A 15,661-nucleotide genomic window follows, 5' to 3' on the forward strand; every position below is an offset into this window, starting at 1 on the left:
AAATTAGTTGTAATCCATATAAAAATGCACAGTGGTGCGTTTAGAACCCTATACATTTGTTTGTTAATATGAAAAAGGTTGTTTTCAAAATTTTCGTTTAATTCGGGCATAAGTGAGCATGCCTTCTCTCACCTTAACCCCTACAAAAATGGGAGCCAGTACGCCTATGTTGGGAACCAATCAAATAGTTCGTGAACGTTAGCGTCGCTCGCTTGTTCGCTGTCGCTAAACGCAGGGGTGGTTTCGTAATGCACTACACGACGTCTGTAATCTCTCAAATTTACTGACGTGACTGAAAACAAACCCCAACAGCACTTCAGAGGATGATGTATTGGGCCATAGGTCAACTGCAGAGAACAAGACAAAGCACTGTATACAGATGGAAAGAAATACGGGATCTTTCCAACACAAACTGGCAAAAGTGTGGCTGCAACAAAAACCCTCATCCATAGTGTTAGGAAGTTAATCGTGTTATTGACATTCAATCTCAAATAACTGGAGCCTAATTCACTAAACTCTCGTAACTTTGCGATCGAGTAGTGCAATGCTAAAAGACATACAAAGAGGATGCTTTGTTGTCTAACAGAGCCTAAGAGACCTTCGTAAATTAGGCCCCTGGCATTCAATCCCATCGCTTCTGTGTGCTGTATGCAGACATCACATTACAAATAGTGACTAAAATTTTATCTACCTTAACAAGTGTCCATTTACTTTTTTTCACTCCGTATATTTGCACTCCGGTGTTGCATGACGCCTTGGGTTATAGAATTAATAAAGTTTTCGTTTTTGTTTAACGACACCACTAGAGCACATTAATTTATTAATCGCTGGCTATTGGATGTCAAACATTTGGTAATTTTTTTTACATATTATAGTCTTAAAGAGGAAACCGCTACATTTTTTTCCATTAGTAGCAAGGGATTTTTTATATGCACCATCCCATAGAAAGGATAGCACATACCACGACCTTTGATATACCAGTCGTGGTGCATTGGCTGGATCAAAAAATATAGAATTAATAAATACACGGATAATATGTAATACACACGCGACAAGACGGTTGGCGTTAACTAAATTGGATGGAAATTAGTGCATAACAGAATAATGTGGCATCAAAGCACCCTTGGAGGATCTGAGAATTCTTTCTCTGTGAAGCCGGACGTACACTACTCCAGACATTCTGAATTATCAGAAGATGCACTGAAACCGAAGACCGAATCTCATCTTCTCATCATAGATCCCTCGCTACTTTTCACGTCTGAAGACCTTCGTAACAAATCGTCTGTCAGAATTGTCCGGATGCAAAGCCAGAATAAGGCGTCAGTTTCTTTTAATCAAACTTGTGATAATTGACATTAAGGGTCTGAAGACTGTAATTTAAAAAACAAAATGAACAATTAGAAATCGGGCTATCAGAACTCAGAACAATTAGACTTCAATCGAATGTCAATATCGAGTTATATCTGCACGACGCCAGTCGTTGTTGCCAAACGTTTAGAGACAAGTTTGTATTCAATTGTCTCTTTCACGGTGTTAGCGTAATCTGATTAAAATAACAAGCAACCAAAAACAACACATCTAAAAGAATTACAATTGGCCTTTAGGCGTTCTTTGAAAAGGATCTTTTAATTAATTTCATAGTTTTAAACAGATTTGTACGTTAAATTTTCTGTTAATTTTTGCCACAAAGAGACTGTCAAATAGCGTGTTCTAAAATGGTAGTCTGCAATTTGACACATGTGCACTCATGAAAGCTCTTGACAAAAACTCGTTTCAGAGAAACGAACATCCCAGGGCAGACGCCATGTGGTAATTGGGGTGAACATTATTTAATAAAATGAGTTATAGAAACATGAAATGCATTAGGTGAGGAAAACAAGACGATTTAATTTTTTCTATCCACATGAATCAAGAAACGAATTTGCATTTGTTAAATACAACCATTGTCACTCTTTCATACTGGTAACAAGAATATTTTGAATCTATTTCTGTTTTGTTTAAGCTCACAGAGGTATAACAAAACTGTTAGTAAAATAATTAGTAAGTATTCATTATAGATAAAATAAGCATTTTGAGTTTACTCCTAAAGCAATACATGTCTCATACCGGGCACAACACAACTCTTAAGACTAAGTTCAAAACCATAACTCTGTCAAAGTGGGCAAGTCTACATGAAAAAGAAAGAAATGTTTTATTTAACTACGCACTCAACACATTTTATTTACGGTTATATGGCGTCATACATATGGTTAAGGACCACACAGATTTTGAGAGGAAACCCGCTGTCGCCACATAGGCTACTCTTTTACGACAGATAGCAAGGGATCTTTTATTTGCGCTTCCCACAGGCAGGATAGCACAAACCATGGCCTTGTTAAACCAGTTATGGATCACTAGTCGGTACAAGTGGTTTACACCTACCCATTGAGCCTTGCGGAGCACTCACTCAGGGTTTGGAGTCGGTATCTGGATTAAAAAACCCATGCCTCGACTGGGATCCGAACCCAGTACCTACCAGCCTGTAGACCGATGGCTAACCACGACGCCACCGAGGCCGGTAGTATACATGAAGGTCAAGCTTGATCTATAACTCTACATGATAAAGCAATACACAAACGTGTTGCTCAGCATCTTGAGGTATTGCGAAATAAAAGAGTCCTAAAAACTATATGTGGGAAAGACGAACAGAAAGACAGACAGACAGACGGATAAACAGACGGACTAACAGTCAAACGGAAACATAAACTTATAGTCCTCTCCGACTGGATCGGTAGGAGACTCATAATAATAATTAGAATCATAAAAACCATTAGCATATCCAAAGTCGTACTTCTGTCCAAGCAAGACCGTGATGTGATTACACAATTAGTACAATCAAATACAAAAAAAGAAAGAGATGTTTTATTTAACGATGCACTCAACACATTTTATTTACGGTTATATGGCGTCAGACATATGGTTAAGGACCACACAGATATTGAGAGAGGAAACTCTCTGTCGCCACATCATGGGCTACTCTTTTCGATTAGCAGCAACGGATCTTTTATATGCACCATCCCACAGACAAGGTAGTACATACCACGGCCTTTGATATACCAGTCGTGGTGCACTGGCTGAAACGAGAAATTGCCCAATGGGTCCACCGACGGGGATCGGGCCCACCGACGGGGGTCGATCCCAGACCGACTGTGCATCGAGCGAGCGCTTTACCACTGGGCTACGTCCCGCCCCACAATCAAATACAGCTCTCCACCTCGGAAGGAAACAAAACACCGAACCACGATATATGTCGGTACAGTATAACATGTCCGTATATTCGTATAAATGATATTTGTTTTTAAAAATTTACTATTTAGAAAGAAACCTGATGTGCCAAATTCAGTTTCATGCACTATAATAGCCAATAATTCGAAATGTACGTGGGTGTGAAATTAAAAAATAAATAAATAAAGACACATAGACCACTAAAAATATTTAATATCTCTGTTTGATACTTACCGGACACTTTAGTCCTTCAAATATTCATTTCTGAATATGACATAGCCTTGTTGTGATAGGCGCGCGTTAGAATTTCATATCCTTATGATACTGAGTTTTGGAAAGTACAGTTTATAAATATAAATACAAATACATCTCAGTTACTGAGATGTATTTGTATTTATATTTATAAACTGTTTTGGAAAGTATTTGTATTTATATTTATAAACTGTTTTGGAAAGTACAGTTTATAAATATAAATACAAATACATCTCAGTTACTGAGATGTATTTGGAAAGTACAGTTTATAAATATAAATACAAATACATCTCAGTTACTGAGATGTATTTGTATTTATATTTATAAACTGTACTTTCCAAAACTCAGTATCATAAGGATATGAAATTCTAACGCGCGCCTATCACAACAAGGCTATATCATATTCAGAAATGAATATTTGAAGGACTAAAGTGTTCGGTAAGTATCAACAGTTTATAAATATAAATACAAATACATCTCAGTAATTGATCGGAATGTGTGACTTATACTCTAGGCCTACTCTTTAAGTAAAAAAATTTAAAATTGGTATTATGGAGGAACGAACACGTTGGCAAGTTTATACACTAATAAATACATTTCAGGGCCCCGTTCCACGAAGTAATCTTAGCCTTAAAGGCATACTGTCACGAATTTAAGGACCTTATTTCTCTAAAAATGGATAATAACTAAAAATTACATTAATTGTTGAAAACAAAATCTAGTTATTGCATCACTTTAATTGAACCACGATGGAGTGAAATCCATGTCATCCCTATCGGCAATTTTATTTTTTGAATTATGGACCATTGCCATAATTCAATTATTTTTACAAGATATCATTAATAAATGGAGTATGGTGGTTATGAAGATGGTTGAATAAAGTACATTTAGAGACAAATAAAATTATTTTTGTTTAGGTAATACTTTGTTAGACCATTAAATAGGTCAGTGGTCTGTGACAATATGCCTTTAAGATTACCGTAAGCGCATAGCTACCCTATGCACTTAAGTTGATCTTAGGGCTAAGATCGCTTTGTAGAAGGGGGCTCAGATCACTAGATGTTAAAACTGTTCTATTTCAATAAAAGCAAAAAGAAGAAAGAAGAAAATGTTTTAGACGAAATACCATATAGTTTTGGAAGAGGAACAAATGCCTTTAAAATGTTTATCATCTGAAATAACCGATAGAAACTCTAGCAGTACATTAACAACCTTGCTATCTTAGTTCCCGTCTTTTGATACAGCAATAAAAGGTGTAGCTTTGATTACATAACGCTGCAGTAACTTTGAACGTAGCCCCAGAAACGGTGCTGATGGGTAATCAAGTACATGACTCGGGTTATAAAAGACATTTTGTGTATAAAGATGACAAACAATTTTTGGCTTTGATCCTAATCTTATCAGTGCATGTTTCCCAGGGTTCAAAGTCCGTGAGGGAAGTTATTTGTGTTGTTGCTGAGTTTGTCTTTTAATTTAAACTTACAAGCACGACTCACCGTATTATAACATAATTTGTTATTGTAAGATACATACACGCACGTGCAGTGATAATAAATTATTGTGTTATCGTTATTAAAGGTTATCGTCTGCTGTCATAAGTGTACGAGACAGTGGCGGGGAGCGTGTGTGTGTGGGGGGGGGGGGAGTGGGGTCAACTGCAACCCTAGTGCTTGGGCAAAAACTCAAGTTCGGGCCAAACTGATACAGATGTTCGGGCAAAATGTGCTAACCTCAGACCATTTTACCATATATTTCCATCAATATACACCCAAAATTAGTTGTAAAAAGGTGTAGTGATTCGTTTGCAACACTATATACAGAGAATAATACATAAGTGGCCGTTAGATACTATTTATCTCACAACGAGTAGTTTTAAAATGTATCTAATGAGTGAAAGCGAGTTTGATACGTTTTTAAACAACGAGTTGTGAGATAAATGGTATCTAACGGACACGAATGTATTATTCTATTTCTTACATATCCTCAAAAAAACAAAAAACAAAAACCCCAAAAAAACAAAACAAACAACAACAACAAGAACCAGGTTTTAAGCACATTTTAACATCTTTTTCGACTAAAAGTTATTTGCAGCCGTTGCACTTGTAGCTTACGCGTCACAGACCCATGATTGTCAGGTTAACTATACATCACAATGTAATCGATTTCCATCGTGTAGTTTTTCATTGGATGTATGGCAGTGGTGACCTGGTCATCACCTAAGAGCAGCCAGTCGTATGTCTTGAAACTGTACATGTGTAAACAACCATGTGTTATAAAAAAAAATAACGCATGGCGTTCTCTCCAATGGGTTTGTAAGAAAGATGTTTGGCAATAATGCTAATATGACCAAATGTTCGGACAGTTTCGTTTAATTCGGGCAAAAGCCAGCCTGCCCCGCCCCTCTCCAACAGAATGGTAGCCAGTACGCCTATGTCTATTGTCTTCAAACAAGTATGCCGCCATGTTAGTTTGTGTGTGTGTGTCTCTGTCTCCCCCTAACTCCCCCTCCCTCCCTCCCCCTCTCTCCCTGTGTGCGTTTTTTTATTTTGAGTTTTGTGTGTGTTTTTGGTGCTCTTTGTTTTAATGCTGTCAGTTGTGAAAATATTCAGATAAAAATCAACCAACCAATCAGTTTATAAACAGGGGTGAGCTCTGTCCGGTGATAGTTTTGATTTAGTAAACTAGTCTGGGAGTGGCAGTCCTCTTTTTGGGAATGGCAATCCTCTTTTTGGCGGTGTAAGAAGAATGAAATCTCCAGTAGAGGATCCCCTCAAGAGTGGCTGTCCTCCTATAGACGAAATAAATAAATGTTTTATTTAACGACGCACTCAACACATTTTATTTACAGTTATATGGCGTCAGATATATGGTTAAGGACCACAGAGAGTTTGAGAGGAAACCCGCTGTCGGCTCTACATGGGCTACTCTTTCCGATTAGCAGCAAGGGATCTTTTGTTTGCGCTTCCCACAGGCAGGATAGCACAAACCATGGCCTTTGTTGAACCAGTTATGGATCACTGGTCGGTGCAAGTGGTTTATACCTACCCATTGAGCCTTGCAGAGCACGGTATCTGGATTAAAAATCCCATGCCTCGACTGGGATCCGAACCCTGTACCTACCAGCCTGTAGACCGATGGCCTAATCACGACGCCACCGAGGCCGGTCCCTATAGATGAGGTACTGGATAGAGATTCATAGAATCAACCACTATTTTGTCTGCATTGTGCAGAGATACGGCACTGATCACGTATTACGGTTTTGTCGTTCAGATTTTGTGTGTTTTTTGTGTTGTTGCTGTTTGTTGTGTTTGATTTGTTTGTTAGTATTTTTGTTTTGTTCTGTTTGTTTATGTGTTTTTACCACTATACAAATCAAATTATGGAAACTGCTCCTCGTTTCTGACTATAAAAATGAAGAATAATTCATGTTTTGTGTGATATAAATTTAATAACCAAAGAATAGCGAAAATGGCGTGCATATGTGATGGAAAGAAAATCAAAATGGATGATCCATTGCAAACTATTAAACAGTAAATATGTACTCGACATTCTAGCTCAAATATCATTAACAAAACCTGCGTTCAACGACAGCCAGCAACGCTAACGTTTGCAAACAATAATGATTGTTCTCTATGCGGCCATTGGATTTAACGCGAAGCGCAAAAGCCAGTTTAGCGACTGCTTCCTTGCGTGCTTTGAATAAATTCAGACCTGGTTTAACTATTATTGGGAACGATATTTGTGCATCGTGTGTAAAGTTATTGCAAGTCTGTTTACAACACTGCAGTACGGATCTGCAAATTCGGTTAAACGGGATATATGAAAACGATATTGGGTGTGTCCACTCGACTGTTTGAGTGTTCCGAGCCATTTTTACTATAGGAGTATTTTCCCAGGCCAGTATAACCGCTCATTAAAATGCCTAATTTAAAATAGAACCAGACACTATTTTTTCTCTTATCTCACAACACTTTCAATCGTTATACCCATTCATCTGTGTTTTCACAACAGCTGAATGATGTCAGTTGTGAAAATTTTGTGAGATAAAAATCAACCAACCTAAACCTAAATCCGTCGTGTAGAATATTGTTTTATATAGCTTCAGTTAAAAAGTTGGAGTATCATTTACGAAACGAAACAACAAAAAATATGATTCTTAGATAGTTGTGGTTTATCTGCGTTATCCAAAATCCTTTGATCACTGGAGAAAGCAAACAATAATAAGTTCTATCTGTGGTCACGCAGTACATGGTATTCCTGTAGGACCACAGCTTCCCGAAAATAGAGCCGTCAAGAGTGATAAGATGATGTCTGATTTAGCAGATCTTAAGAATGATGGGAAAAACAATATATTCAATTGGGGCTGGTCCAAAATTGATTATATTGAGGAGACTGGGACATATCATGATTATTATTTTATACCTGGTGGATATGCGGTGAATGTTTTACCTATACATGTATACATGTTTAGTTTTAATTAAATATGTGGAGGCATACAGAAAAAAGAAGTTCCCTCCTGATCAACAGCCACTGAAGAGCAATGAAGCTAGGGTTGTAGATAACAAGGATATCGGTCTAGGACATTTGTTCTGCCCCCCCCCCCCCCCCCACCACCACCACACCCCACGCTCCCAAGCTCCTACCTAATAAAACACAGTGACCTTTTTCTAGCTAGGGAACACCGTTATTATTTGCTTTTTTGTACGGTCACCAGGCACGGCGGAGCAGTGGGGCTTAGGGGCTCTAGACTGTCGGTGGGCCCATTGGGCTATTTCTCGTTCCAGCCAGTGCACCACGACTGGTATATCAAAGGCCGTGGTATATGCTATCCTGTCTGTGGGATGGTCCATATAAAAGAACCCTTGCTGCTAATCGAAAAGAGTAGCCCATGAAGTGGCGACAGCGGGTTTCCTTGTTCAATATCTGTGTGGTCCTTAACCATATGTCCGACGCCATAACTGTAAATAAAATGTGTTGAGTGCGTCGTTAAATAAAACATTTCCTTCCTTCCTTAAGAAAGAAAGAGAGAAGAGAGAGAGAGAGAGAGAGAGAGAGAGAGAGAGAGAGAGAGAGAGAGAGAGAGAGAGAGAGAGAGAGAGAGAGAGAGAGAGATATGGAGGGAGAAAGACGAGATCAGACAGCCACATGGTCGTCGAGCGAGAGAGGGGGGAGATAAAGATAGAGGAACAGATAGACACGTTATTAAGCGAGAGCGAGTTAGAGAGAGAGAGAGAGAGAGAGAGAGAGAGAGAGAGAGAGAGAGAGAGAGAGAGAGAGAGAGAGAGAGAGAGAGAGAGAGAGAGAGAGAGAGAGAGAGAGAGAGAGAGAGAGAGAGAGAGAGAGAGAGAGAGGAGGGAGAAGGGGAGGGAGGGAGGTAATAAGTAATACAAGTGTATATTTGCGTCCTGGATCTCAGTCAGCCCCCCCCCCCCCCCCCCCCAATGACGGTCACCCCACTAGTTTATACTAGGCTTGATCCTAAAACATTTTACACAGTAAATACACACAAAACAGAAAACACAGCGTTTCCGACTCATTATTATTACTCAACCTCCACCAAGGGGATTCCAGTGATAGTCCCTGTTTGTGAGAATGTAATTGTCCAAACCATGTGTGTACAGTGTATAAATAAAGATAGAAAAAGGTTAAAGTTTGTTTTGATTAACTGTAACTTGATGTTTTAAGCTACATTCAGTACACACATGCTATTTTAAAACACTGTTCACATATTGTTCAGTATGAAGAGTCCAGTGCTCTACCAACTGAGATAATAGGAAAATTCCCACTAGCTACTGCTAGTAGGAGCACTTTATACGAACACAACTACAGAACGACACTGATATGTTAAACATCGGCTACTGAATGTCAAACATTTGGTAATTGTGACATAATCTTAGAGAGGAAACACGTTTCATTTGGGGTTTTTCATTTGTTTTTTTCATTAGTAGCAAGGATAGTTAATATGCACCAGCCCATAAACAGGATAGCACATACCACAGCCTTTGATATACTAGTCGTTGCGCCTGGCTGGAACGAGAGAAATAGCCGAATGAGCCCACTGACGGGGATCGATCCTAGACCGAACGCGCATCAGGCGAGCTCATTACCACTGGACTACGTCCAGCCCCTGTATGAAGGTCGAACACTTATAGCATGATGATAATAACTATTTGCCTTGAAAGAGAGTATATATATATATATATATATATATATATAAAAAAGAGCCAGATCAATCTGGTATACGTCATACTCGTGCCCTTAAATGCTTGACCAATAAATCTGAACGACAAAACCGTAATACATGGCCAGGGCCGTATCTCTGCACAACGCAGAGTCGAATGGGCATTTGGGAAAATGGTGTTTGATTCCATGAATCTCTATCTAATGCCTCGTCTGTCTATAGGAGGACAAATAAATTCATGAAATACAAAAGGGGCGCAACTGTGTGGAGGAATTTTGTTCAGGAGAGGTCTTCATTTTTTTTTTCAAAGTATGAATTGATATTACATTTAGTTTATTGCATTTGCATCATGAATAAAGATGTATACAGTGTAGAGTTGAGTCATTCTTCAACACAACGATAACGGTTGAGGTCAGTAGAATGCAAAACATATAAAACCCACATCTGGAAGAAAAAAACCATATATGTTATGGGCCATTTTGTAAATTCAGGAATTCAAATATTTTAAGACACATGCAGCCTTTCATTGCTACGAGTTGAGATTATTGTTTATTGTCGCAAAAGAAATGGTGCACATTCAGTACTGTTGATGGGTACGTCAACATGATAATATCGGTAACCATCAAATAGCAGCTGCATCATCACTTTTAGCAGAACACTATAGAAAATATGATCTTAGTTATCACGTATTGGCAAACATCTAGCACATTGTGGTCATACTTGTCTGAGAATGGAATGCATCAAATAGACTCTGTTGTCGCCGGATTGCATCATGTAGGAATGGCAACAACGTTCGTATTATTCCGCCTAGGACCGTGAAAGAAAACAAATGCTGGGTTCATGACAATAATTAGGAACAGTAAGAAAGCAAGGAAATCAAAGTTAATGTTTGTTTTCGTTAAAGACACCACTAGAGCACTGTGATTAATCAAAATTAAGTTTTTTCTTTGATGACACCACTAGTACACTCTGATTAATCAAAATTAAGTTTCTTTTGTTTGACGACACTACTATAGCACTGTGATTAATCAAAATTAAGTTTCTTTTGTTTAAGGACACAACTAGAGCACATTGATTTATTAATTTTGAAAGACAAAATTGTTATCCACGATCAAGCCTCTGCACAATGCGAGTCGAATGGATATTTGGCAAAATAGTGGTGAATTCCATGAATGTGGCCACAGACACACACAATTATTTACGCTATATGTTTCCATATAGCGTTAGTGACTACAGCATTTTCATTAATATCAGTAGGCCCACCCCTACTAGATACGGTCCTGGCATGTGCGGAAGATTTGGAGACATCGACATGTATACATCCAATATCCAATATAACAGATGACGTTCGAACCCCCACATATGATACATCAGTGGTAGTGGTATGTGCCGTCCTTTCTGTGGGAAAGTGTATATAAGAGATCCCTTGTTACTAATGGAAAATAATGAAGCTAATTTCGTCTGAAGACTGTTCCAGAGTTACAAATGTTTGAGATCCGATAGCCGATGATTAATTAATTGTGTTAAAAAAATAACTTCAACTGTCTTTATTCTATGCTATTTTATTCTATTTTATTCTATTCTATTCTTATTCTATTCTATTCTATTCTTTACTAGAGGTAATCCAAACTACTCACAGAAAAGGTTAAATGGAGTGGTTTTCCTCTTAAATACGACCACCGCATAGATAGACATCCCTTATATAGACACTTCGGTGTTAAGTAACACATATGGCAACCTCCACTAGGGTTGTATTTATGAAATTCATCTTTGTACTCAGTATTTAGCACAATGTGTGTACGATAGTCAAAAAAGGATCCTTACGAAATGCGGCATCGAGTAAGTGAAACGAAGTCAGTTGACAGTACAAATCAAAAGAGGAGAAGCGGCCAGAACGATGAGAAATGGTTAAAACGGCCTTGAGTATTATATTATAGATTTGCCTCAAAATTGATATTGTATAGGCAAACATATGTATTTTGTTTTACATGTGTCGTAACATGGACCGCAGAAGCTCGGCTGATCTTCCCCCACCCCAATCTCACCGCCATCACGGACATCTTCCTGCCTCCCTCCCCTAAATATCGTACAGGTGCTGGACACATTTGTGAACACATTCGATGGTTCTGCCGCATTTCCCTTAGGATGCGAGTTGCACTATCTGTTATGAAGGTCACGACATGCGCGATTGTGGAATCCGACTCAATTCATATATCTTGCACAGGCTTACGGCAGATCATAAAATACCTGGCGAAATAACTACATAGCAGATTTAAGCAGATCATGATCGATAAAACTTATAAGTAGTTCAAAGAGATTTACCGTATTATCTGTGTTAAACTAACGCATAACGGGCCCGCCCAGTTAAGACAGTTGGTTGTGCAATACAGTAGTTAGTTGTTTAAACGTTAGTTACCTCAACCAGGCCCGTAGCCAATGGGGTGGGGTGGGGGGGGGGGGGGGTAGGTCGATCCCCCCCTTACCGGTGACGTTTTCTTCAATATGCCCCCGGACCCCATAAGCAATTCACTATAAGCCTAAATGACCTCCCCCTTCTCAAAATCCTGGCTACGAGCCTGTCGACCAGTGGGTAAAGGGGCATCCCTGAGTTTGCTGCAATTTTAAAGATAGCATCGACTATAAGAGACTTTTTAACGATTGAAATTTCATATCAAACATATTTTTCTGCATAAAATATTAATGGCTGTATATTAAACGTGTTTCTGATCGTTGTCATATTTGCACTAGATTAAATTCCATTTTATTTCCTAAAATATTTGTTTTTCGTACGTACGAAATTATTTAAAGACAAAATCCAGTTTGGGCTTCTTGCAAATATTAAGACGACCAGAAACACAATGAATAGACAGACACTGATATTCTAAGCAAGAAACTATATTTAATATGTAAGTTTTATCGTAAAAATATTTTATTAGTCGGAAAACATCTTACAGTGCAAGAAACTCAGGAATGTCCCTTTAACAGAGATTTTCAAATCCAAGGATTGAATCAATACAAATAATAATTGAAAACATAATGCTGGAAGTTGATTTAGAACAGAAAAAGGCATCATACATAATCAAATCTAAAGTTCATTGTGTATTTTTGCAAAAAAACCACAAAAAAACTACATGTAATAGGAAAAAATTAAGATAACACAACTGGGTACAGGTTAATTTGATAATGGTAAGGTGGATATAATACCATAAATATTGTAATACATGTACTACTAACAACTATTTGGATTACTATTTGTATGGGTTTTTTGTTTTTTTTAGAAAAGTGACCGTTTACTTGGGGTGGCCGCTTCATCGGGTTTAACTGTATACCGTCAGTGAAAAGACTTAAACAGTTATTGGTATTTTTAACTCGCGCTTTTACAACAGGTGTATAATTTATTTCACTGGGCTAATCTGGGCTTAGAATCACTCAACTGACCACGCCCACCGTCTGGCATTATGAAAGATACTTCCGCAGCATACCTTACATTGTAAACATGCCATGCACCTCTTGATCGACGTTGGGTTTCTGCCATTGTTATGGAGGATATGAAATAAAGAAAACCTCTTAGCGGAGGTCTTGTTGTCCATGCTTGAATAGCCTACTGGAATTTTTTAGAAGGATATCGCTAACGTTTATTCCGTATTGTTCAATGGTTTTCCCCTCAGCGGTCACATTGCGTGTTCCCATTCCAGCCAATTCTCCATGATTAGTATGTATATATATATATATATATATATATATATATATATATATATATATATATATATATATATATATATATATATATATATATAGAATATACTTGTTGTTCTTTGAAAGATGGTGAATGGTCCCCTCCCTCTTTTTCTGTCTGTCTGTCTGTTTCTCTGTCCGTCTGTCTGGTTCTCTCTCTAACAATATTATTCGCCCTACTCATCGCCCTCTTTCTCTCTCTCTCTCCCTCCCTCCCTCCCACCCTCCCCTCCCTCCCTCCTCTCTGTCTCTCTGTCTCTCTCTCTCTCTCTCTCTCTCTCTCTCTCTCTCTCTCTCTCTCTCTCTCTCTGTGTGTGTGTGTGTGTGTGTGTGTGTGTTTGTGTGTTTGTCTCTGTATCTCACCGTGTCTCTGTTATCTCTTTCTGTATTTCTGTCTCTGTCTCTGTGTCTCTCTGCCTCTATCTCTGTCTGTATATCTCCCCCTCCCCTCTCTCTCTCTCTCTCTCTCTCTCTCTCTTTCTGTGTGTGTGTGTGTGTTGTGTGTGTGTGTATGTGTGTGTGTGTGTTTGTGTGTGTTTGTCTCTGTATGTCACTGTGTCTCTGTTATCTCTTTCAGTATTTCTGTCTCTCTGTCTCTGTCTCTGTCTCTCTCTGTCTCTCTCTCTCTCTCTCTCTCTCTCTCTCTCTCTCTCTCTCTCTCTCTCTCCAAAACAGACAAAGTATCACAATTACCATATATAATAATATCTACTAATACGTAAATAAAACCCTGATGGTGTCGTTAAAATTGTCATTTCCTTTCATTGGTTAATACAAAGAAATTCAAAATTAAGATTAACTTTCCGCAATGAAAATCAAGCTATCACTAAACCATAATATTTATCTCGCAGAGTCAACCAAACTGCAGTTTTCACTCAGCAACATGTTTGATAGAAGTGCCCACAGACAATGTGATGATAATTAGCCAAGAAACCTGAACGGGCCCGGGTATGCCAAGAAGTGGGTCAAGGATATTATACCATGAACTCATTCCGCCAAGGGTCACGTTATATGGCGTTTTAGAGTCACTTCTGACCGTTACGTTCACGTCCATCCGCCATTGATTGTAATTCGATACGTCCACTGATACACATAGGACGATTTCATGTTCAGGGTATGGGGCTTGTTTTCCGTGTTTTTAGTACGGTACTTTGGTACTTATCTTGCTAAAATAATTATGAAAACAATTAAAAAAAAATTGTAGTTATACGACAATTTGCTTGCGTTCACTGCATACCATGACCTTTACATTTCATGTGATTTAGAGGCGTGCCTAAGAGGATTTGTCGGGTCATCCGGACTTTAATTAAAACGCATTTGATGTTCTGCTTACTCTTATAAAATATATATTATACATTTTATATATTATACATTGACCTCAGACGTCAGGTTTCGATAAAGGTAGGGGAGGGGGAAGAAAGAAAGAAAAAGACAGACGAAACAGAGACAGAAGAGGGAGAGAGGAGGAGGAGAGATGGGAGGAAGAAAGTTAAAGACAAACAGACACAGCTGAGACAGAGAGGGAGAGGGGGAGAGAAGAGGAAGATGCAATAGAAAGAAAGAGATTAACAGACAGACACATGAAACAGGAAGGAAGGAAGGAAATGTTTTATTTAACGACGCACTCAACACATTTTATTTACGGTTATATTGCGTCGGACATATGGTTGAGGACTATACAGATATTGAGAGAGGAAACCCGCTGTCGCCACTTCATGGACTATTCTTTTCGATTAGCAGCAAGGGATCTTTTATATGCACCAGCCCACAGACAGGATAGCACATACCACGGCCTTTGATATACCGGTTGCGGTGCACTGGTTGGAACGAGAAATAACCCAATGGGCCCACCGACGGGATTCGATCCTAGACCGACCGCGCATCAAGCGAGCTCTTTACCACTGGGTTACGTCCCGCCCCTCACATGTAACAGAGACAGAAGAGGACGAGGGGGAGAGAGGGGAGGGAGAGAAAGGAAACCAAATGTGAGAGGAGAATTGAAGAGAATCAAGGTAAGAAAAGGAGAGAAAGGCAAATAAAAGAAGAACAACAAAAAGCCAACTATATGAACTTCATGACCATACTTCCTAAATCAGCTAGACGAGATAGTATTGTCACAGACCACTGACCTATTTAATGGTCTAACAAAGTATTACCTCAACAAAAATAATTTGATTTGTCCCTAAATGTACTTTATTCAACCATCTTCATAACCACCATACTCCATTT

General features: G+C 38.7%; 1 protein-coding gene across 1 annotated transcript in view; it reads left to right on the forward strand.

Moving 5' to 3' along the window:
* Positions 1-1,104: 1,104 nt before the first annotated feature.
* The window catches only part of LOC121387479 (thrombospondin type-1 domain-containing protein 4-like), a 168,577-nt gene continuing 154,020 nt past the window's right edge, over positions 1,105-15,661 (forward strand). The window contains exon 1 of the mRNA XM_041518616.1: positions 1,105-1,319. Within this exon, the coding sequence (XP_041374550.1) occupies positions 1,105-1,319 (215 nt within the window). The remainder of the gene's footprint in view (positions 1,320-15,661) is intronic.

The sequence above is a fragment of the Gigantopelta aegis genome, chromosome 2, assembly GCF_016097555.1.
Source record: "Gigantopelta aegis isolate Gae_Host chromosome 2, Gae_host_genome, whole genome shotgun sequence".
In the NCBI taxonomy this organism is placed as follows: Eukaryota; Metazoa; Mollusca; class Gastropoda; order Neomphalida; family Peltospiridae; genus Gigantopelta; species Gigantopelta aegis.